This window comes from Salvelinus namaycush, chromosome 25 (assembly GCF_016432855.1).
Source record: "Salvelinus namaycush isolate Seneca chromosome 25, SaNama_1.0, whole genome shotgun sequence".
Taxonomy (NCBI): domain Eukaryota; kingdom Metazoa; phylum Chordata; class Actinopteri; order Salmoniformes; family Salmonidae; genus Salvelinus; species Salvelinus namaycush.
Window position 1 is genome coordinate 3,733,116 of NC_052331.1, and position 25,845 is coordinate 3,758,960.

Genomic DNA, 25,845 nt, shown 5'->3' on the forward strand with positions numbered 1-25,845 from the left:
TTTGTGCTTTGTTATAGTACTTCATGGGAATTAAGTTGAAGCTGTCATGTTGTTACTGGTGGCCATTACCTCATGCAGGGAGAGTAGAGAAGCCACAGTCCTGACCAGGCCACAGTGAAAGAAACGCAGTGTGAATCTGAAATTAGGACGTGGTTCTGTGTTCTTATCGATTGATCATTATAATGTGTTGTGGTTGATGAATATTTAGCAGAGAGCATTCATTCACATTTTCACGTCTTTATGAAAGACGCATAATGAATGTGGTCTGTTTTCTCACTAATGCTTACTGTAAAATAGAGAAAAAAAACAGGGAGTTAGAGAGCGAGAGGGAGTCAGGGAATGTAAGGGGACTTATAAAAGGGGGCCATGGCATGAACAAACTTACATCACAAGCACAACACTTCCATTGTATTACTACATTTACAAACTTACAAGTGTATGGGAAATAAAGTCGTATGACAGGACAGCAGGTAGCTTAGCGGTTAAGGGCGTTGGGACAGTAACCGAACGGTCACTGGTCCGAATCTGTCGATTTGCCCTTGAGCAAGCCATTTAACGCTAACTGCTCCTGTAAGTCGCTCTGGATAAGATTATCTGCTAAATGACAAAAAATGTAATGACGCGATAGTGCTAGGAGGAGGGCTGAGAGTGTTATAGAAACCCAGTTGCTGTCTGAAGAGCGTGGTATCCAGTCTTCGATGGATGGGTCGCTTCTCGGACTGCAGTAGGTAGTTTCTCACTGAGAGACCAGAACAAAGAAGCAACCTGAATGTCTGCAGTAGTCTTCTATAGTAATATCCTACTCTTTGCTCCTAGTCCTGGGGGGCTGTAGGCTTTTGTCTCAGCCTAATGCTACATAGATAAATCCCACCATTAAGTACTCTACGCAAACGGAGCGACGGAGTGTCATATACGGTTCGTTACAGAATTTGAGCTGGACAAAAGTACATAAAATGTACGCTCCGTCACTGGGGCGGGCACAAAAGCATAGCACACACAATTGCCTCAAGGACTATAATGCTGGTTGTTCACGAGAAAGGAAAGACCAGGCAAACAGAGATGGCAGAGTGGAGAGGTCTGACATCATTCGGGCAAAGGGAGAACGGCCCCATTCACTGCATTATAAACAAGCAACAGGGCTTTACTCTGACACTAGCAGACACAGGAACCTGTGAAGAGATGATAGAGATGTGTGTAGTAACTTAGGGCCAAGATAAGACTACCCTGCAGCTTACAGGATATATCAGGGGCCTTATGTTCTCCAGGTATGAGTTACCCATAGGCACAGCCTAATCTATAACGTCTATTACGTTTGAGTCATTTAGTAGACGCTCTTATCCAGAGCGATTTACAGGAGCAACTAGGGTTAAGTGCCTTGCTCAAGGGCACACAGATGTTTCACCTAGTCAGCTCAGGGATTCAAACCAGCAACCTTTTGGTTACAGGTCCAATGCTCTTAAGCGCGAGGCTCCCTGATGCCTTCATTAAGGAGGGGAAACACAAAACTGACCTCAGATCAGTGTTTATGGCAACTTCATCCTGCTCCTCCTTGTTGTGTCTTTTGGGATGAACAGCAGGACAGTTAGCTGATAAAGCATTCACTTTGAATTTCCCTTTTTGAGTATCCCTCTCCCGGTCCCCCTGCTCTTTGGTGTATCTATCTCACCACTTCACCCCCCTGAGTACTATGGAGTAGGATGAAGTTGACACTGGTCTAAGGTCAGTATGGTTAGCATTTGGGCAGAGCAAGGTAAACTAAGCTGATCCAATATCTGTTTGTAGAGGAAACCTAAAAACTCACATCTCCCCACTTCCCTCTCACACAGAGCATGCATTTAGGTGAGCTGTTGTCATTTCCCATTTGGAGATGAACTAAATTAGAAGACTGAAATTGAACATTACACCAAGGGTGGGGTCTCAATCATACATGCCCAAGGGCAGGCTATTCACGATGGTATGATATTGCTGATGTAGAGACAGTTTGCTTCTGTATTATCTTCTGACCTGCTATGAAGAGAGAAGGGGATATGGCCTCGATCACTGTGCATGTGAATAGGGCTCCTCAGACCCATGCCTATGGCAACTGATCTGGGATCAGTTCTACCTATTAAAGTTCTGACTATGGCCATTGTAGGCTCAAAAGCTAGTCGGATCCTGTTACAGGTATTGAAGGCAAGAAGCAACCACAAGACCTAGGGACCCTGGCATGTTGGTGCTGCTTTGCCCCTTGATGGTCAGTGGTTATAGATATGCACTGGGTCCCCCTGGCGTGTTGAAGGGCGCATGCCCGCTGCGGTGACGCCGCAGCTCCATGTGTGTTGAGAAGCGCATTATTTGGCAACAGAGGCGGTAGCGGGGAGGGCAGAAAAGATACAGGGTATACCCTGAATTTTAAAAAAATACATCGAATAATTGCAGCAGATTGTCACCCTAAATACCTTGGACGAAGCGCAGTCGACGGATCGCTGTCGAATCGACCGAGTAAGTTGATTGAGATGTTCCGAAGTTTTTTGGGGGAAGTGGATTGAGGGAAGCCTTTTATTTGGACTTATCGAGAGCCAGCTCCTCTTCCTCCACCTATCTGTGACGATAGAGAAACTGATGGGCTGTTGAAAAGTAGCACTTCTCCGCAGAATGAAAGCGCTTACGGTTGGGAACGGGCTTCATACGTTTATAGAAGTTGCATCTCCAGGCTTTATTGTTATGTCCACACATAGTTTGACAATATTTCGTATTTTAATTTCACTTCGCCAATATAATTTTAGAATGGGCTTGATCGAACAGAGACTGTCAATCTGGATTGTCGTGGACTGGGAGTTCAAATTATTTTTAGAGCAGCACTTTGTTACATGGCTAGTTACTTAGTTTTCTTTTTTGTCAACCCAGGTAGATGGCTTGCCAGTGCGAATATTCATTATCACGAACTACTTAACACATGTAATACGTTATACTATTATTTAAGTAGAAAGCGAATACATTTAGCAGGCTTTGGAGTTTACATTTTCCTCTGGCCACATTCTCCCCAACGAAGGCAAGCTAGCCCTAGCTAACGTCCTAGTAGCTACTTGTTTCTTTTACGCCTGCTACGTTAGGTTAGTAAGTTACTTGATTGGCTTTATCGTAGGTCCGGGTACCTGGTTGTTGTTTATTTTGTCATACAAAAAACGTCGCTACCATAGTTCAATTTGAGCTTTTCATGTAACTTAAATGCACCAAGTTGTGGTTTCGTGAACTGCGTGTTGGTGTTTCACTTTTTGGGGCAAATAACTGGACAGGTACTGGTAGCTAGTAACGTTAAGATAGCAAGGTGGCCAATAATAATTCATTGGTATTATTTATGCTAGCTGGCAGCTAACATGTTGTGGTCGAACGTGACGCCGGTCAGAATACAGCGTGGGCTGTGTTTAGTTTTTAAAGGGGGGAGTTTGCGTGTTCGGGAATTTTGATGGTTAATGTGGGTTTGACGGTGGCGTAATGGTGGACGGTGCCTTGGTCTGAGCCCCTGCCCTAGTCGTGGCACTTAACCCTACAGGCTGCCAGTGTTCTACTGTATCAAAATAGTCCTTGGTAATCTTCCTACTTCTGCAACGACCATGGTCTTCCTCCTCTTAAAGCTGAACGCACACACATTTACACAAACTCACACACACTTTCTCTCCTGCCTAGCGGTATGAGTCGGCTGATGCAGTGCAAAAGTAGCTGAGCCAGTCACTGTATTGTAAGGCATGCACAGATTCAGTGAGTTGTGTTCAGTTGTCAGTGACCGGTTCCTATACACCTCAGTTGTGTCCAGTCTTCTTTCGGCTGCTCGGAAAGTGCTTTTTTAAAAATGTGCTTTTTTGTTCACTTATGTCAGTTTCGGGCTCACTTTGGTTGGTGAACTATAGGCCAATCACGCAGAGGATTCTTGTAGCCAGAGAGTGTCAGCTAAGAGTAGCCTCTGGGTATGAGTCCTTAGTTTTTCCTGTTCAGGTCACATAGTCAGGAAATACTCAGGCCCCTAGTTATGTGTAACCAAGTAGTACGCTTGGTTCCTGTTTTTTTTCTTCTCAACAATTAGCATATGAAAATGGTTTGCATGATAAGGCTATCTGCCTGCTGTAGTGCTGATTGGTTTATTTTCGGGATTCTAGAGTAATACGAAAGAGAGCTTCTGGAATGGTCAAATCATTTGTTCGTCAGAGCAATCGCTTTGGGGGTTCTTTGCGATGTGTTATCACATGGTTGCATTAATAAGCACCCTAATGGAGGCAGAGATCTGTATACAATGACAAGATGCTCAGGTTTCCGCCCCAGCAATGGGAGTCGTTGTCCCAAAGGCAGGAAGGCAGGCGACAAGCATAGGTTCAAAATAAGCCCATAGAAACGCATTGGGCTTATTTTGGACAGATTTTGGCGAGAGTCCAATCTATTGCTTTGCCTCTTCTCTGACGGGGGCTTCTTTAATCAAGAGGACCTTATAGGGAACGGGGGATACCTAGTCAGTTATGCAACTTAAATGTGGCTAACGCATTTAACCCAACTCCTCTGAATCAGAGAGGTGCGGGGGGCTGCCTTAATCGGCACCCACATCTTTGGTGCCCGGGGAACAGTGGGTTAACTGCCTTGCTCAGGGGCAGAACGATACATTTTTACCTTGTCAGCTCGAGATTCGATCCAGCAACCTTTCGGTTACTGGCCCAACACTCTAACCACTAGGCTATTCACTATAATTATAGTTGTCCTCACATTGCCAGTGAGACATTCTGGGCACATTGTAATATGAACTTGGATGGAGAGTAGCAGAGTAGAGACTTTGTATCACTTGGCAGGCCTAAGCAGGCTGACATTTCAGGCAGTCTTTTCAAAGAGCTCTTACACTAAAAGGGCATCATTAATTTCACAGTATTATTCCAACTTCATAGTGTGGAAATATATATCAAACACAGGACAATCACGTTTTTGACTGGGTCTTTAACAAGTTAGGAGCACAACATAACATGTCATATTTTTTCAATCAATGTAGATATAGCCTATGGGCATTTTAATGTAAAAGGACCCATGATCACCAAAACGTGAAGTTCATAGGAGCATATCAAAATGGGTGTAAAATGAATGCTAAGAGTATATATTTTGGGGAAATGAAGGCTTAGATACTTATTTTTAAGATGTAAAATGGTTGAAAAATGTAAGTAAAGGCTTTTGATATATAACTCAGCAAAAAAAGAAACATCCTCTCACTGTCAACTGCATTTATTTTCAGCAAACTTAACGTGTAAATATTTGTATGAACATAACAAGATTCAACAACTGAGACATAAACTGAACAAGTTCCACAGACATGTGACTAACAGAAATGGAATAATGTGTCCCTGAACAAAGTGGGGGTCAAAATAAAAAAAAACAGTCAGTATCTGGTGTGGCCACCAGCTGCATTAAGTACTGTAGTGCATCTCCTCCTCATGGACTGCACCAGATTTGCCAGTTATTGCTGTGAGATGTTACCCCACTCTTCCACCAAGGCACCTGCAAGTTTCCGGACTTTTCTGGGGGAATGGCACCAGCCCTCACCCTCCAATCCAACAGGTCCCAGACGTGCTCAATGGGATTGAGATCCGGGCTCTTCGCTGGCCATGGCAGAACACTGACATTCCTGTCTTGCAGGAAGTCACGCACAGAACAAGCAGTATGGCTGGTGGCATTGTCATGCTGGAGGGTCATGTCAGGACGAGCCTGCAGGAAGGGTACCACATGAGGGAGGAGGAAATCTTCCCTGTAACGCACAGCGTTGAGATTGCCTGCAATGACAACAAGCTCAGTCCGATGATGCTGTGACACACCGCCCCAGACCATGACGGACCCTCCACCTCCAAATCGATCCCGCTCCAGAGTACAGGCCTCGGTGTAACACTCATTCCTTTGACGATAAACGCGAATCCGACCATCACCCCAGGTGAGACAAAACTGCGACTTGTCAGTGAAGAGCACTTTTTGCCAGTCCTGTCTGGTCCAGCGACGGTGGGTTTGTGCCCATAGGCGTCGTTGTTGCCGGTGATGTCTATTTTTTGCTGAGTTTATATACACAGTACGAGTCAAAAGTTTGGACACACCTACTCATTCCAGGATTTTTCTTACATTTTTACTATTTTCTACATTGTAGAATAATAGTGAAGACATCAAAACTATGACATAACACATATGGAATCATGTAGTAGGCAAAAAAGTGTTAAACAAATAAAAAATATATTTGATATTCTTCAAAGTAGCCACCCTTTGTCTTGACAGCTTTGCACACTCTTGGCATTCTCTCATGAGGAAGTAACCTGGAATGCATTTCAATTAACAGGTGTGTCTTATGTTCATTTGTGGAACTTCTTTCTTTCCTTAATGCGTTTGAGCCAATCAGTTGTGTTGTAGGGGTGGTATACAGAACATAGACCAATTTGGTAAAAGACCAAGTCCATATTATGGCAAGAACAGCTCAAATAAGCAAAGAGAAACGACAGTCCATCATTACTTTAAGACATGAAGGTCAGTCAATCAAGAACATTTCAAGAACATTGAAAGTTTCTTCAAGTGCAGTCGCAAGAACCATCAAGCGCTATGATGAAACTGACTCTCATGAGGACTGCCACAGGAAAGGAAGACCCAGAGTTACCTCTGCTGCAGAGGATAAGTTCATTAGTTACCAGCCTCAGAAATTGCAGCCTAAATAAATGCTTCAAAGAGTTCAAGTAACAGACACATCTCAACATCAACTGTTCAGAAGAGACTGTGTGAATCAGGCCTTCATGGTTGAATTGCTGCAAAGAAGGTGAACGGATGATCTCCGCATGTGTGGTTCCCACCTTGAAGCATGGAGGAGGAGGTGTGGGGGTGCTTTGCTGGTGACACTGTCTGTGATTTATTTAGAATTCAAGGCACACTTAACCAGCATGACCACCACAGTATTCTGCAGCGATAAGCCATCCCATCTGGTTTGCGCTTAGTCCCACTATCATTTGTTTTTCAACAGGCCAATGACCCAACACACCTCCAGGCTGTGTAAGGGGTATATTACCAAGAAGGAGCGCGATGGAGTGCTGCATCAGAAGACCTGGCCTCCACAATCACCAGACCTCAACCCAATTGAGATGGTTTGGGATGAGTTGGACTGCAGAGTGAAGGAAAAGCAGCCAACAAGTGCTCAGCATATGTGGGAACTCCTTCAAGACTGTTGGAAAAGCATTCCAGGTGAAGCTGGTTGAGAGCATGCCAAGAGTGCAAAGCAAGCAAAGGCAATGGGTGGCTACTTTGAAGAATCTCAAATATATTTTCATTTGTTTAACACTTTTTTGGTTACTACAGTGTTCCATATGTGTTATTTCATAGTGTTGATATCTTCACTATTATTCTACAATTTAGAAAATAGTACAAATAAAGGAAAAACCCTGGAATGTGTAGTTGTCCAAACTTTTGACTGGTACTGTGTGTGTGTGTGTGTGTACACATGCACAAACACTAACGTTCAAAAGTTTGTCACTTATTAATGTCCTTATTGTTTTGAAAGAAAAGCAAAAAAAATATTGGCCATTAAAATGTCAAATTGATCAGAATTACAGTGTAGACATTGTTAATGTTGTAAATGACTATTGTAGCTGAAAACGGCAGATAAAAAAAAATGGAATATCTACATAGGTTTACAGATGCCCATTATCAGCAACCAATACTCCCATGTTCCAATGGCATGTTACCTAATCCAAGTTTACCATTTTAAAAGGCTAATTAATCAATAGAAAACCCCTTTGCAATTATGTTAGCACAGCTGAAAACTGTTGTGCTGATTTAAAGAAGCAATAAACCTGGCCTTCTTTAGACTAGGTGAGTATCTGGAGCATCAGCATTTGTGGGTTCGATTGCAGGCTCAAAATGGCCAGAAACAAAGACCTTTCTTCTGAAACTCATCAGTCTATTCTTGTTCTGAGAAATGAAGGCTATTCCATGCGAGAAATTGCCAAGAAACTGAAGATCTCGTACAACACTTTGTACTCTTCTCTTCCCAGAACAGAGCAAACTGGCTCTAACCAGAATAGAAAGAGGAGTGGGAGGCCCCGGTGCACAACTGAGCATGAAGACAAGTACATTAGTGTCTAGTTTGAGAAACAGACGCCTCACAAGTCCTCAACTGGCAGCTTCATTAAATAGTACCCGCAAAACACCAGTCTCAACGTCAACAGTGAAGAGGCGACTCCGGGATGCTGGCCTTTTAGACAGAGTTGCAATGAAAAAGCCATATCTCAGACTAGCCAATAAAAATAGAAGATTAAGATGCTCAAAAGAACACAGACACTGGACAAAGGAAGATTGGGAAAAAGTGTTATGGACAGACGAATCTAAGTTTGAGGTGTTCGGATCACAAAGAAGAACATTCATGAGTTCAGAACAAATGTAAAGATGCTGGAGGAGTGCTTGACGCCATCTGTCTAGCATAATGGAGGCAATGTGATGGTCTGGGGGTGCTTTGGTGGTGGTAAAGTGGGAGATTTGAACAGGGTAAAAGGGATCTTGAAGAAGTAAGGCTATCACTCCATTTTGCAACGCCATGCCAAACCCTGTGGACGGCGCTTAATTGAGCCAATTTCCTCCTACAACAGAACAATGATCCAAAGCACAGCGCCAAACTATGCAAGAACTATTTACGGAAGAAACAGTCAGCTGGTATTCTGTCTATATTGGAGTGGCCAGCACAGTCACAGGATCTCAACCCTATTGAGCTGTTGTGGGAGCAGCTTGACTGTATGGTACATAAGAAATGCCCATCAAGCCAATCCAATTTGTGGGAGGTGCTTCAGAAAGCATGGGGTGATCTCTTCAGATTACCTCAACAAATTGACAACTAGAATGCCAAAGGTCTGCAAGGCTGTAATTTCTGCAAATGGAGGATTCTTTGATGATAGCAAAGTTTGAAGGACACAATTATTATTTCAATTAAAAATAATTATTTATAACCTTGTCAACGTCTTGACTATATTTCCTATTAATTTTGCAACTCATTTCATGTACGTTTTCATGGAAAACAAGGACATTTCTAAGTGACCCGGACTTTTGAACTGTAGTGTATGTGTGTGTGTCATCTCTCCTGGATCTTACTGACACCTTCCCATGAGCCTCCTCTCTTTACATTTAGTGTAACCAGCATCCTCACCCACTGAGTACCAACCGAGTTGAAATATAGTTAACATTTGGTCAGTCCACCCTGGCCTGGATGTTAACGTCCACAGACTGACTGGACCAAATCCAAACCCATCATTGATGTTTGGATAGCACAGTATCGAATACAGACCAGTACAGCACCATACTGTACAGTGAGCACAGTACAGTACAATACAGTAAGTACAAGTACTAAAGTCTACCCTTCTCTGCTGTGCTGTGCTCTACTGAAATTAAGAAATATCAGAGGCTGGAATATAAATATATGTACATATAATATATATAAATATCTACATATCGTGGTGTGTTTTGTATATAACATTATTATAGTGACCAGTGTTCAATGACTAGAATACAGTATATTCCTTTATTTATATAAAGAATACGGTATATACCTTTATTTAGACCAATTGACATTTTCCACATTTTGTTATGTTACAGCCTTATTCTAATATTGATTAAATTGTTCAGGGGAAAAACTATACACACAGTACCCTATGATGATGAAACAAAAACTTTTATACATTTTGGCAAATGTATTAAAAATAAAAAACTGAAGGGCTTCCCGGGTGGTGCTTGAGGCATCACTACAGTCCCGGGTTCGATCCCAGGCTGTGTCACATTGCATTTCCTTGTCTCATTGTGCTCTAGCGACTCCTTGTGGCGGGCCGGGTACCTGCAAGCTGACTTCGGTCGCCAGCTGGATGGTGTTTTCTCCGACATGTTGGTGTGGCTGGCTTCCGGGTTAAGCGAGCAGTGTGTCAAGAAGCAGTGTGGCTTATATTGTGCTATAGCTTGCAAAATAAACAAATGTGACTCTGGGTGACAACATAAGGAAGACTGTTTTTTCCAACATTAGTAATGTTTTCCTCAAAACATTTATTCAAATCAAAGGAAATTTTATTTGTCACATGCGCTGAACTTACAGTGAAATGCTTACTTAGAAGTCCTTAACCAACAATGCAGTTTTAAGAAAAATAAGTGTAAAGTTAAAATTTAAAATACCAAATAGTTAAAGAGCAACAGTAAAATAACAGTAGCGAGGCTATATACAGGGGGTACCGGTACGGTGTCAATGTGCGGGGGCACCTCGGTTAGTCGAGGTAATTGAGGTAATATGTACATGTACAGTTGATGTCGGAAGTTTACATACACCTTAGCCAAATACATTTAAACTCAGTTTTTGACAATTCCTGAAATTTAATCCTAGCAAAAATTCCCTGTCTTAGGTCAGTTAGGATCACCACTTTATTTTAAGAATGTGAAATGTCAGAATAATAGTAGAGAATTATTTATTTCAGCTTTTATTTCTTTCATCACATTCCCAGTGGGTCAGAAGTTTACATACACTCAATTAGTATTTGGTAGCATTGATCTTAAATTATTTAACTTGGGTTAAACGTTTCGGGTAGCCTTCCACAAGCTTCCCACAATAAGTTGGGTGAATTTTGGCCCATTCCTCCTGACAGAGCTGGTGTAACTGAGTCAGGTTTGTAGGCATCCTTGCTCGCACAAGCTTTTTCAGTTCCGCCCACACATTTTCTATAGGATTGAGGTCAGGGCTTTGTGATGGTCACTCCAATACCTTGAATTTGTTGTCCTTAAGCCATTTTGCCACAACTATGCTTGGGGTCATTGTCCATTTGGAAGACCCATTTGTGACCAAGCTTTAACTTCCTGACTGATGTCTTGAGATTATTATTTTTTTTCTCGCTTTTTCTCCCCAATTTCGTGGTGTCCAATTGTTAGTAGTTACTGTCTTGTCTCATCGCTACGGACTCGGGAGAGGCGAAGGTCGAGAGCCATGCGTCCTCCGAAACACAACCCAACCAAGACGCACTGCCTCTTAACACAGCGCGCATCCAACCCGGAAGCCAGTCGCACCAATGTGTCGGAGGAAACACCGTACACCTAGCGACCTGGTCAGCGTGCACTGCGCCCGGCCCGCCACAGGAGTCGCTAGTGCGCGATGAGACAAGGATATCCCTGCCGGTCAAACCCTCCCTAACCCGGACGACGCTAGGCCAACTGTGCGCCGCCCCATGGGCCTCCCGGTCGTGGCCGGCTGCGACAGAGCCTGGGCTCGAACCCAGAGACTCTGGTGGTGCAGTGCCTTAGACCACTGCGCCCCCCCGGGAGGCTGATGTCTTGAGATGTTGCTTTAATATATCCACATACTTTTCCTGCCTCATGATGCCATCTATTTTGTGAAGTGCACCAGTCCCTCCTGCAGCAAAGCACCCCCACAACATGATGCTGCCACCCCGTGCTTCACGATTAGGATGGTGTTCTTCGGGTTTCAAGCCTTCCGTTTTTTCCTCCAAACATAACGATGGTCATTATGTCCAAACAGTTCTATTTTTGTTTCATCAGACCAGAGGACATTTCTCCAAAAATTGCCGTCTTTGTCCCAATGTGCAGTTGCAAACCGTAGTCTGGCTTTTTTATAGTGGTTTTGGAGCATTGGCTTCTTCCTTGCTGAGTAGCCTTTCAGGTTGTCGATTATAGGACTCGTTTTACTGTGGATATAGATACTTTTGTACCTGTTTCCTCCGGCATCTTCATGAGGTCCTTTACTGTTGTTCTGAGATTGATTTGCACTTTTTGCACCAAAGTACGTTCATCTCTAGGAGACAGAACGCGTCTCCTTCTTGTGCAGTATGACGGCTGCGTGGTCCCATGGTGTTTATACTTGCGTACTATTGTTTGTACAGGTGAACGTGGTACCTTCAGGCGTTTGGAAATTGCTCCCAAGGATGAACCAGATTTGTGGAGGTCTACAATTTTTTTTCTGAGGTCTTGGCAGATTTCTTTAGATTTTTCCCATGATGTCAAGCAAAGAGGCACTGAGTTGTTTGACGGTAGACCTTGAAATACATCCACAGGTGCACTTCCAATTGACCAAAATTATGTCAATTAGCCTAACAGAAGCTTCTAAAGCCATGACATAATTTTTTGGAATTTTCCAAGCTGTTTAAAGGCACAGTCAACTTAGTGTATGTAAACTTCTGACCCACTGGAATTGTGATACACTGAATTAGAAGTGAAATAATCTGTGTGTAAACAATTGTTGGAAAAATTTGCATGTGTCATGCACAATGTAGATGTCCTAACTGACTTCCCAAAACTGTAGTTTGTTAACAAGAAATTTGTGGAGTAGTTGGAAAAACGAGTTTTAATGACTCCAACCTATGTATATGTAAACTTCCGACTTCAACTGTAGGTGGATTTAAAGTGACTATGCATAGATAATAACCGAGAGTAGCAGCAGCGTAAAAGAGGGAGTGGGGGGGCAAATGCAAATAATCTGGGTAGCCATTTGATTAATTGTTCAGCAGTTTTATGGCTTGGGTGTAGAAGCTGTTAAGGAGCCTCTTGGACCTAGAATTGGTGCTCCGGTACTGCTTGCCGTGCGGTCGCAGAGAGAGTCTGGAGTCTTTGATAATTTTTAGGGCCTTCCTCTGACACCACCTGGTATAGAGGTACTGGATGGCAGGAAACTTGGCCCCAGTGATGTACTGGGCCGTACGCACTACCCTCTTTAGTGCCTTGTGGTCGGAGGCTAAGCAGTTGCCATACGAGGCAGTGATGCAACCAGTCAGGATGCTCTCGATGGTACAGCTATAGAACTGTTTGAGGATCTGAGCACCCATGCCAAATCTTTTCAGTCTACTGAGGCTTTGTCGTGCCCTCTTCACGACTGCCTTGGTGTGTTTGGACGATGTTAGTTTGTTGGTGAAGTCAATACCAAAGGAACTTGAAGCTCTCAACCTGCTCCACTACAGCCCAGTCGATGAGAATGGGGGCGTATTCGGTCCTCCTTTTCCTGTTGTCCACACTGCCAGGTCTCTGACCACCTCCCTATAGGCTGTCTCATCGTTGTCGGTGATCAAGCCTACCACTGTTGTGTTGTCTGCAAACTTAATGATGGTGTGGGAGTCGTGCCTGGCCATGCAGTCATGGGTGAACAGGGAGTGCAGGGGGACTAAGCACGCACCCCTGAGGGGCCCGCCTGTTATGGATCAGCATGGCAGATGTGTTGTTACCTACCCTTTCCACCTGGGGCCGGCCCGTCAGGAAGTCCAGGATCCAGTTGCAGAGGGAGGTGTTTAGTCCCAGGGTCCTTAGCTTAGTGATGAACTTTGAGGGCACTATGGTGTTGAACGCTGAGCTGTAGTCAATGAATAGCATTCTCACGTAGGTGTTCCTTTTGTCCAGGAATCTCCTGCAATCTCCAAAAGAGATTCCATCATCTGTGGATCTGTTGGGGTTGTATGCAAATTGGAGTGGGTCTAGGGTTTCTGGGATAATGGTGTTGATGTGAGCCATGACCAGCCTTTCAAAGCACTTTTTGGCTACAGACGTGAGTGCTACGGGTCGGTACTCATTTAGGCAGGTTACCTTAGTGTTCTTGGGCACAGGGACTATGGTGGTCTGCTTGAAACATGTTGGTATTACAGACTCGGTCTGGAACAGGTTGAAAATGTCAGTGAAGACACTTGCCTGTTGGTCAGCGCATGCTCGGAGTACACGTCCTGGTAATCCATCTGGCCCCCCGGCCTTATGAATGATAAATGTTGACCTGTTTGAAGGTCTTACTCAGATCGGCTACGGAGAGCGTGATCACACAGTCGTCCGGAACAGCTGATGCTCTCATGCATGCCTCTCATGCATGCTTCAATTTTGCTTTCCTCAACGCGAGCATAGAAGTAATTTAGCTGGTCTGGTAGGCTCGTGTCACTGGGCAGCTCAGTCTGTTATAGTTTGTAAATCCTGCCACATCCGACTAGCGTCGGAGCCAGTGTAGTACTATTCAATCTTAGTACTGTATTGATGCTTTGCCTGTTTAATGGTTCGTCTGAGGGCATAGCGCGATTTTTTTTTATAAGCGTCCGGTTTAGAGTCCCACTCCTTGAAAGCGGAAGCTTTCATTGTGAATGTTGCATGTAATCCCTGGCTTCTGGTTGGGGTATGTATGTACAGTCACTGTGGGGACGACGTCATCGATGCACTTATTGATGAAGCCAGTGACTGATGTGGTGTACTCCTCAATGCCATCCGAAGAATACCAGAACATATGTGCTAGCAAAACAGTCCTGTATGAAGCATTGCTTCATCTGACCACTTTCTTATTGACCGAGTCACTGGTGCTTCCTGCTTTAGTTTTTGCTTGTAAGCAGGAATCAGGAGGATAGTATTATGGTCAGATTTGCCAAATGGAGGGAGAGCTTTGTACGTGTCTCTGTATGAAGTAAAGGTGGTCTGGAGTTTTTCCCTCTGGTTGCACATTTAACATACTGGTAGAAATGAGGTAAAACGGATTTAAGTTTCCCTGCATTAAAGTCCTCGGGCCACTAGGAGCACCGCTTCTGGATGAGTGTTTTCCTGTTTGCTTATGGCCGTATACACCTCATTGAGTGCCAGCATCGGTTTGTGGTGGTAAATAGACATCTACTAAGAATATAGATAAAATCTCTCTTGGTGAATAGTGTGGTCTACAGCTTATCATGAGATACCCTACTTCAGGTGAGCAAAAGCTCGAGACTTCCTTAGATTTTGTGCACCAGCTGTTTGCAAATATTCATAGACCGCCATCCCTTGTCTTACCAGAGGACACTGTTCTGTCCTGGCGAAAAGCTTAAAACACGCCAGCTGTATGTTATTCATGCCGTTGTTCAGCCACGACTCGGTGAAACATAAGATATTACAGTTTTTAATGTCCCGTTGGTAGGATATATGTGATCGTAGTTCGTCTATTTTATTTTCCATGGATTGTACTTTGGCTAAACCTTGTGCTTTTCATTGAGAGGCAGATATCCAAGACCCTTTCATTGGGAACAGAACTCCAAAACCCAAACTCTCAAACCAAAGCTAAAGCTGGATATCTGCCTCAATGAAAAGCACAAGGTTTCTGAAACAAGCTCATTGGTTAGTTCATTCTTGAATATCACAGGCTACAGATCTCAAGTTTGAATGGTCATTTTAAAAGGATTATTCTCATGTTTGAGGTGCTATTCATTTAATCCATAAATCCAATATGTTGTATAGCATTGCAGCATCCTTGCAAGAAAAGTGCGTATGTGTGCAGAGCTGACTTGCCTAGTTAAATTAAATAAATACAATTACCATCCTCAGTTTCAATGGCAGACCAGCCCAATTCTCCATGTAAGGAGTTGATATTATCATTTCACTTCCAAAATGCTGTTCTAATAGCCTCCTAGCTTCCCTGTAACCCACCCCAGCTTCCATATGATGACAGCTGCAGACTAGTTCTCTTGCTTGACCATTTGTATATTGCTCTAAGAAATAAATATTGTCTTGACTCCTGTCAGCTTTGCTGTCTATACTGTGCTCAAAGGCTCTTATGAATGACTGGAATTTCTCTGACAGGAAGTAGTGACAACCTTTGCTGCTTGACAATGAGTTCAGTCACTTTGCTTTGTCTGTGTAGAACAGCAGCAAATATAACCTGCTCAGAATTGTTTGGCATATTGGTGCCACCTGTTGGCCATGAAGATATATGCTGGTGGCTACTCCTAGGCCATACATCTTGACTGCGCTTTGGGTTCAGGCGAGGACTAGTGTACATTTCATCCTCCTCTGGTGAGTTCTCCACAGAAGACGGATTGACCTTTTCCAGGGTTCTAAGAGGCCTCATTATTCTGGACTCCTCATGATATACGTTCATGCAAATCCTTTTGTGTCTTTGGTCCCATTTGTAAGGAATCTTCATGTTCTTCCAGAACTTTTACTTTGGCATTAGATGGGCTTGCATTTCCAGGTTTTCCTTTTTGTCATTTAGCTCAGCTAGTATTTCTGCTTCTGAGTGCTTCTGCCTTGGCCAAGAGGGCCATCCCTTATCCTAGTTGAAGTTGTGGAGGAAGCCTTTGAGGATCTCCTAGAGTTTTTTGACGCACTGTCATCGGCATCTATTTCAGGGTGATGTTCAGTGACCAAAGTTTTTGCATCACCAACCCATTTATCCATAAATTCAACAAACCTTATCATTTTTGGGTCAAACCAATCCATTTGATCCCCACCCTTGTCATCATCCGATAATAGAGCTTGAACGGATTTATGAAGCTGTATTTAAGAAAAAAAATGTTTTATTTATTTAACCTTTATTTAACCAGGAAGGGCTCATTTGAGATTTGAAATCTCTTTTTCAAGAGCGTCCTGGCCAAGATAGGCAGCACCAAGTCATTACACAATTACAGACAGACAACATGAAAAACTACAGGTAATCTAGTAAAAAAAACTATAGAATTCACAAGAGTATAACAATAAAACAGCAAATTTAAAAACTTTGACAGGTCAGGGAATCAGCCTCAAAATCCTTCATCAATGATTTAAAAACACCAATCGGGACAAGTTCTTCCAGTTTAAAAGTATTCTGTAAGGCGTTCCCAGCTAATGGCGCGGAGTACATAAAAGCCCTTTTTACCAAGTTCAGTTCGGACATTTGGAACAGTTAGCAGGATAAAGTCCTGCGAACGAAGAGAGTACCCACCACATTTCTGAACAATAAAAATGCCCAAATAAAATGGTACTAAACCCAAATGGCTTTGTAAATAAACGTATACCAGTGACTGAGCCTACGATTGACTAGAGAAGGCCAGCCAACCCCGGTATATAAAGTTCAGTGGTGCGTAAGGGTTTTGCAGTTTTAAAATAAATCTCAATGCTTCATGGTAAAGGGTGTCAATTGATCTCAAACACTGAGCGGAAGCATTCATATATAAAATATCCCAATAGTCTAGTATAGGCATAAATGTAGTTGATACTAGCCTCCTTCTGGCTTCAAAAGAAAAACAGGCCTTACTCCTAAAATAAAATCCCAACTTCAAATTTCAATTTTTTTGTAAGTTGTTGAATATGCAATTTAAAAGAGGCCGTCATCAATTAAAATTCCAAGATATATATGAGGTTACAGTCTCAATCTCATTGCCCTGACAGGTAGTAATAGGTTCAGAGGTCTATTTCTTGCTTTAGAAAACACAATTAGTTTAGTTTTGTCATTATTGAGGATAACCTGTTACGGCTGTTTCGACAACATCCGGTGAAATTGCAGAGCGCAAAGTTCAAATTAAATTATTTTAAATATTTAACTTTCATAAAATCACAAGTGCAATACACCAAAATAAAGCTTAACTTCTTGTTAATACAGCCGCCGTGTCAGAATTCAAAAAGGCTTTACGGCGAAAGCAAACCATGCGATTATCTGAGGACAGCGCCTCATCATACAAATGCATAACAAATCATTTTCAACCAGGGAGGTGCGACACGAAAGTCAGAAATAACGATATAATTCATGCCTTACCTTTGAAAATCTTCTTCTGTTGGCACTCCAAAATGTCCCATAAACATCACAAATGGTCCTTTTTGTTTGATAAATTCCTTCGTTATATCCCCAAAATGTCAATTTATTTGGCGCGTTTGATTCAGAAAAACACCGGTTCCAACTCGCCCAACATGACTACAAATTATCTAATAAGTTACCTGTAAACTTGGTCCAAACAGTTCAAACAACTTTCCTAATCCAACTTTAGGTATCCTAAAACGTAAATAATCAATACAATTTAAGACGGAATATACTGTGTTCAATAGCGGATAAAATCAAAGTGGAGCGAGCTCCAGGTCGCGCGCCCCAAACAAGAGAGTCCACTTGGCTTGACACTCAGTCTGAACAGGGCTACGTCTTCATTACTCAAAAGAAAAACATCAACCAATTTCTAAAGACTGTTGACATCTTGTGGAAGCCATAGGAACTGCAACCAGGTGCCTCAGAAATCTAGTTTCCCATAGAAAACGAATTGAAAACAGTGAACTAAAACAAAAGCATCCTGGATGGTTTGTCCTCGGAGTTTCACCTGCCATATCAGTTCTGTTATACTCACAGGCATCATTTTAACCGTTTTAGAAACTTTAGTGTTTTCTATCTAAATCTACCAATTATATGCATATCCTAGCTTCTGGGCCTGAGTAACAGGCAGTTTACTTTGGGCATGCTTTTCATCCAGACGTCAAAATACTGCCCCCTACCCCGAAGAAGTTAACTGACTTGCCTAGTTAAATAAAGGTTAAATAAAAAAAGATCCATTATTAGCAGGTACTCAGCAAGAAGGTCTGATTTCATTACTACTTAAACAGGACCCAGGTGCTAAGTATAAAGATCCAGTCCATTTAAAAAACTGAAGGCCTCTAACACTTCAATGTTGTGATACAAAAATCCTGGCGAAATGCATAGCAAAGGTTTTACCAGATATTCATCCTGATCAGACAGGTTAATTTACATGGATGATATATTGGAGATAATACACGAGAATTACTTGAAACAATTGAACATTATGAAACATCTAAGATACCAGGCCTGGTCTTCATAGCAGTTTAATCTCTAATACAATGGGTTAAAGTTATGTACAGCAACCCCAGATGTAAATAATAGTTACTTCTCAGAAAATATTGAGCTTTTAAGAGGAGAAAAACAAGGCTGTTCGTTGTCTCCCTATCTATTTATTATAGCCATTGAAATGCTAGCTATTAAAATTAGATCCAACAAGAACATCAAGGGGTTAGAAATCCAAGGGATAAAAACTGAAGTGTCAATGAATGCCGATGACTCTATTTTTTTTCTTAAATACGCAATCTGGATCCCTGCACAGTATCATTGAAGATCTTGATCACTTTTCTAGCCTCTGTGGATTAAAACCTAATTATGACAAGTGTACCATATTACGTATTGGATCGTTAACAAATACTGTGTTTACACTACCTTGTAGGTTACCAATAAAATGGGCGGATGGTGAAGTAGGCATACTTGGTATTCACATCTAAAAATATATAAATTAACATACCACAATTCATTTCAATAGAAAGTTAATATAAATAGATAAGATTCTGCAACCATGGAGAGATAAATAGACTCAGCAAAAAAATAAACGTCCCTTTTTCAGGACCCTGTCTTTCAAAGATAATTCGTAAAAATCCAAATAACTTCACAGATCCTCATTGTAAAGGGTTTAAACACTGTTTCCCATGCTTGTTCAATGAACCATAAACAATTAATGAACATGCACCTGTGGAACGGTCGTTAAGACAATAACAGCTTACAGACTAGAGGTCGACCGATTTTATGATTTTTCAACGCGGATACCAATTTATTGGAGGATCAAAAAAAGCCGATAGCGATTAATCGGCCGATTTATTTATTTAAATTTTAGTTTTTATATACACAGTTGAAATCGGAAGTTTACATACACTTAGGTTGGAGTCATTAAAACTCGTTTTTTCCACCACTCCACAAATTTCTTGTTAACAAACTATAGTTTTTACTATTTTACAGCTTGTAAAATTCCAGAAAATTATGTCATGGCTTTAGAAGCTTCTTGATAGGCTAATTGACATAATTTGAGTCAATTGGAGGTGTACCTGTGGATGTATTTCAAGGCCTACCTTCAAACTCAGTGCCTCTTTGCTTGACATCATATGAAAATCAAAATAAATTATCCAAGACCTCAGAAACAAAATTGTAGACCTCCACAAGTCTGGTTCATCCTTGGGAGCAATTTCCAAACGCCTGAAGGTACCACGTTCATCTGTACAAACAATACTACAGAAATATAAACACCATGGGACCACGCAGCCGTCATACCGCTCAGGAAGGAGACGCATTCTGTCTCCTAGAGATGAACGTACTTTGGTGCGAAAAGTGCAAATCAATCCTAGAACAACAGCAAAGGACCTTGTGATGATGCCGGAGGAAACACGTACAAAAGTATCTGTATCCACAGTAAAACGAGTCCAATATCGACATAACCTGAAAGGCCGCTCAGCAAGGAAGAAGCCACTGCTCCAAAACCGCCATAAAAAAGCCAGACTACGGTTTGCAACTGCACATGGGGACAAAGATCGTACTTTTTAGAGAAATGTCCTCTGGTCTGATGAAACAAAAATAGAACTGTTTGGCCATAATGACCATCGTTATGTTTGGAGGAAAAAGGTGAATGCTTGCAAGCCGAAGAACACCATCCCAACCGTGAAGCATGGGGGTGGCAGCATCATGTTGTGGGGGTGCTTTGCTGCAGGAGGGACTGGTGCACTTCACAAAATAGATGGCTACATGAGGATGGAAAATGATGTAGATTATATTGAAGCAACATCTCAAGACATCAGTCAGGCAGTTAAAGCTAGGTTGCAAATGGGTCTTCCAAATGGACAATGACCCCAAGCATAGTTCCAAAGTTATGGCAAAATGGCTTAAGGACAACAAAGTCAAGGTATTGGAGTGGACATCACAAAGCCCTGACCTCAATCCTATAGAAATTTTGTGGGCAGAACTGAAAAAGCGTGTGTGAGCAAGGAAGCCTACAAACCTGACTCAGTTACACCAGCTCTGTCAGGAGGAATGGGCCAAAATTTACCCAACTTATTGTGGGAAGCTTGTGGAAGGCTAACTGAAACATTTGACCCAAGTTAAACAATTTAAAGGCAATGCTACCAAGTACTAATTGAATGTATGTACACTTCTGACTCACTTGGAATGTGATGAAAGAAATAAAAGCTGAAATAAATCATTCTCTCTACTATTATTCTGACATTTCACTTTAGCTCAGTGCGGATGTTGCCTCTAATCCATGGCTTCTGGTTTTGGTATGTACGTACTGTCACTGTGGGGGAAGATGCCTGCTACGTTAGGTTATTGTGCAGAGGCCTGATTGTGTGTTGTTATTGGCTGATAACTGTTGTATAAGAGAACCAGCGGTCAACTACCAAAGGTGATGATGATGTTGGTGATGATGAAGATCATGCCAATGTAGACCTGGTAGCCTAATGGTTAGAGCGTTGGGGTTGCTGGATTGATTCCCCCGAGCTGACGAGGTAAAAATGTCATTCTGCCCCTGAGCAAGGCAGTAACCCACTGTTCCCCGGGCGCCGAAGACGTGGATGTCGATTATGGTAGCCCCCCGTGTTGGGCTAAATGCGGAAGACACATTTCAGTTGAATGCATTCAGTTGTGCAACTGACTAGGTATCCCTCTTTCCCTTTCCTGTGTGTAGCGAAGGGGGAGAGCTTTCTGATGGATCTATCATCTTGGTGGATGTGTGAGCTTCCATAGAGATGTAACCTGATACATGTCTGCCATTAAGTCATTCAGATCCTGACCTTGCCTGTTAAAAAGCTGAACTGCCCTTGGACCGGCTGCTGATAGGGTCAACTTCCACTACACTCTATAGACAGTGACACTGCACATTTCACTGTAACAATAGGATCAAGTAGCCTTTAAACCAGGTGTGGGAAATGAACTAAATATACTTTAAAATGACTGAAACCAAACTGTGTAGAAATGATAATGGAGCTACGTTCATAGACAGTCAGGGAGCATCAAATGAGTTTTCGACACTAATCTAATCGAAAGTTAGTTTTGTGCCCTAATAGATGAGCTTAGGATTTGAGGAGGGTGAGCTGATCCCAGACCTGTGCCTTGTAGGCCCTACTGCCTAGTGCCGACAGAAAAGTTCTAGTTGTAGTCTTGACAGCAGCAGACATGAGTGTCCTTCAGTATTTTGGGCGTTTTATTCCTCCCTCCCTCTCTCTTTTTTTTCTTCCCTCATCTTCCCGGCAGACGTGTGTTTTGGAACGCTACCTCCCTCAAACCCCCCCCCCCCCCCTTCTTTCCCCCTTCCTCTCGTCTCTCCCCCCTCTCTCGCACTCCCTATCCCTTATACAAGCGTCTGTTAGTGTAGAAACTGAGTTTCCGTTTCGGCCCTCAAAGGGTTAAAAACTGCTTTAGCCTCTCTCGCGCACACACACACACACACACACACACACACACACACACACACACAATCACTCGCCAACCGGTTTAGACTGGTTCTTAGAAAAAGTGCTTTGTGTCTCCCTATGAATCCTGGGAAGGGTCATGTGTGCCTCAGTGATGTCAGAGAGGTTGGGAAAAAAAAAAAAAAAAACTTGAGTCAGCTTTCTTTTATCAGATGAGATGTGTGAGCGCGTGTGTGTGGCCCAGGTACAGTAATGAGTGTGGCAGTGTGTGCTGCATATTTGCCGCCATAACTACCCTATTCTGAGAAAAGGAAAAAGGAGGGTGGTGAAAGGGTTAATGTGGCAGTTTTTTTTCCCGAAGCCGTAGCTTCCTGCCGTGCGTCACTGGGCAGACAAGGGGCCTGAGTGAGTGAGTGTTCTGTTTATTTATGGAGGACAGCAGTGGGACCCCAGTCCACATGTGTGACGCAGGACACAACTCCTCACACTACTGTATGACTGTGATTAGTCTCGGAGTATCTCCTACAGACAGTCTTGTCTCAGTCTTGTCAAGTCTCTCAACTTCTTGTTTCCTGGCACCTCCTCTGTGTGTGTGTGTGTGTGTGTGTATAAACGGGAGGTAGTGATTAAGACCCGCTAGCATCTGGGTAGTGGGCACCAAGGTGGTCATGTGTGTTCCAATCCCATAGCCATCGGTCCCATTGACAGACAAGGGAGAGCAAAGGAGAGAGAACTAGCTACTGTACGTCTGTCTCCATTCTGTCCCACAGGACAACATCTGGTGCCCACTTAGCTAGCTTAATAGAGAGGGACTGAATCTGGCGTTGTGTTTTGCCTCTGTCCTCAGTAAGTGCTTCAAGGTCAGCTGGGCTTTATCTCTAAAAATGGATTCAAGGTCAGCTATGCCTGTCCAAGTTCTATAGACTTTATGTTTTACAACTGATTTGAGGTCAGCTATACCCATCCTGGTCCAAGGCTATATGCTTTACTGTCTATTGATGTCAGCTTTGTCTATTCAAGTGAATGTCTGACCAAGTCTTCTTCTTCTGTCTCTTTGTAGGGGGATGTCTGAGGAGGCTGTTCGCCAGACGCGCAGTCAGAAGAGGGCGCTAGGGAGAGAAGTCCCTCCCACTGAGTCTGACTGCAAGAAGCCCAAACTAGACTGGGCAGAGACTGGAGCTCCAGACCAGGATGATGAGAGCTCAACTAAACCGGAACCACAACCCGAAACCACAAAAGATGACCTAGACCAGTTTAAACATGTGGTCAAGCCTGAGAAGGCACCAGAACTACCCAAGTTAAAATTATCGCTAGTGTTACCATCTAAACCAGCAAAGGAGCCAGAGCGGGACTGGGCCCCGAAATGGTCAGATCCGAGCTTAGACAACCGGACTGAGAGGAATGACCACAGCGACCAGGTCAGGGTGAAAAGTGAGGTGCCTCTAGATGGGCGGAACAGGACCGTGAAGTCGGAACCGATGGTGGCTAGTGGTATGATGACGGCAACGGAGGTGAAGGCTACCATTAAAGTTGAGGTCCAGACAAGAGAGCAGGCGCTGGACATGAGCACCTCTAGAGGGTGAGACCACACTGTATTTATTATCCTAAAAACTGATGTGAGATCAGCTCCTTTTACTATAGTTCTAGTACCATTTACTCTGCGTCATTCAAAACTGACTTGAGGTCAGTTTCCCTGACTACTCAAGTAGTTTCAAGTTGGAACTTAGTTAGTTTTAGAATTCGGTTCTGACGGAAGTCAAGTGTTTAAAACCTGTTTGGTGTGTGTGGGGGGGGGGGGGGGCATAGTGTGAGATCAATGAGAGTACTCTTTTAAGAAGATTTTGTAATTGTAATCTAAATTGCTTTTATTGAACGGAGTACCTACTATTGGGGGGGGTGCAGTTTTTTAATACTTTTTTTCAAAAGAAAACTGTCCTTCAAAACTTCCAGTGTCTGGCCCTCCCTCCATTTCCCCTGTCACCACCTGAACCCTAAAACTCCCCTCCACAAAATGAAGCCTGTGTTGTCACCAACCGGTTCCAACCAGCCGTTGCCATGGTTTCCACTGTGGAAGGAACGGGGGGGGGGCGGCGTGAGAGGCAGGGTCACGTGATGATGCCTGAGTGGAGGGTCATGTGACCTGCTTTGGATGAGTGATTAATCCACAGGAAGTGGTAATGGGGCGACACACACATACTCTCAAGGTGCTAAACCCCGAGGAGGAGAAGGCTGCGTACTGTAATGCCCACTTCTGAGGATTGACAATCTGTCTCATTAGAGTTCATCATTTGCTCTACATTTAACTTTCATTTTCCAATCTAAACTGGGTTATTCATATCCATAAAGGTTTACAGCAATCCACATTTCATTGATGCTGATCAAACTCAAACAGAATGTCATTAGACTAGCGGCAACTGGCAAGCCCACAGAAGATTCTAGACCCAGGAGAACAGATATAAACTGGTAGCCTTCCAATACAAACACTGCTACTCCTTAACAAATCAAATCAAATTTATTTGTCACGTGTCGAATACAATGGGTGTAGAATTGACCATGAAATGCTTACTTACGAGCCCTGTCCCAACAATGCAGAGTTAAGATGTATGACAATTTGCAACAACAACAAAAAAGATAGTAACACAATAAAATAACAATAACGAGACTATATACAAGGAGTACCGGTACCGAGTCAATGTGCTGGGGTTATGAGGTAATTGAGGTAATACTGTGTGTACATATAGGTAGGGGTAAAAGTGACTAGGCAATCAGGATAGATAATAAACAGTAGCAGCAGCGTAAAGAATAATGGCGCCGGAGGGGATGGCTGCCGTTTTACGGGCTCTTATTAACCAACTGTGCTATTTTGTTTGTTTTTTTGCATTGTTTGTAACTTATTTTGTACATAATGTTGCTGCTACCGTCTCTTATGACCAAAACAGCTTCTGGACATCAGAACAGCGATTACTCACCTCGAACAGGACAAAGATTTTTTGTTTAATGAGTCTGACGCGAAGGATATACTGCTTTGTCAAGACGAGGCCCAAATCCCCGTCATTAGCTTGAAGAAATGACGGAAATAAAGGGGGCGGGGTGTCTTGTGAGAATTAATTGGCGAGTGGGTAAACCGCCTTTACCATCCGTTCTATTGGCCAATGTGCAATCACTGGAAAATAACAGTGGATGATCTTCGATCGATATATTATGTTTCACCGAGTCGTGGCTGAACGACGACACAGAGAATATAGAGCAGGCTAGGTTTTCCGTGCATCGGCAGGACAGAGCAGCTTCGTCTGGAAAGACGAGGGGCAGGAGTGTGTGTCTATTTGTCAATAACAGCTGGTGCGCGATGTCTAATATGGAATAAGTCTTGAGATATTGCTCGCCTGATGTAGAGTACCTCATGATAAGCTGTAGACTACACAATCTACCAAGAGAGTTTTCATCAATATTATTCGTAGCCATCGATCTACCACCACAAACTGATACTGGCACTAAGACCGCACTCAACAAGCTGTATAAGGCCATAAGCAAACAAGAAAATGCTCATCCAGAAGCGGCTCTCCTAGTGGCCGGGGACTTTGCAGGCAAACTTAAATCCGTTTAACCTAATTTCTACCAGCACGTCACATGTGCAACCAGAGGAAAAAACAGAGCGGCATACAAAGCTCTCCCTCACCGTCCATTTGGCAAATCTGACCATGATTCTATCCTCCTGATTCCTGCTTTCCAGCAAAACTAAAGCAAGAAATATCAGTGGCTCGCTCAATATGGAAGTGGTCAGATGACGCGGATGCTACGCTACAGGACTCTTTTGCTAGCACAGACTGGAATATGTTCCGGGATTTATCCAATGGCATTGAGGAGTATACCACCTCAGTCACCGGCTTCATCAATAAG

The 25,845-nt window shown here is 43.0% G+C and overlaps 1 protein-coding gene across 3 annotated transcripts in view; it reads left to right on the plus strand.

The window, feature by feature from the left end:
* Nucleotides 1-2,326: 2,326 nt before the first annotated feature.
* The window catches only part of LOC120020131 (transcriptional repressor p66 alpha-like), a 42,838-nt gene continuing 19,319 nt past the window's right edge, over nucleotides 2,327-25,845 (plus strand). For all 3 annotated transcript variants that reach the window (XM_038963596.1, XM_038963597.1, XM_038963598.1), the window contains exons 1-2: nucleotides 2,327-2,481; nucleotides 23,009-23,527. In XM_038963596.1, coding sequence (XP_038819524.1) covers nucleotides 23,013-23,527 — 515 coding nt within the window. In that variant the 5' untranslated portion in view covers nucleotides 2,327-2,481; nucleotides 23,009-23,012. The remainder of the gene's footprint in view (nucleotides 2,482-23,008; nucleotides 23,528-25,845) is intronic.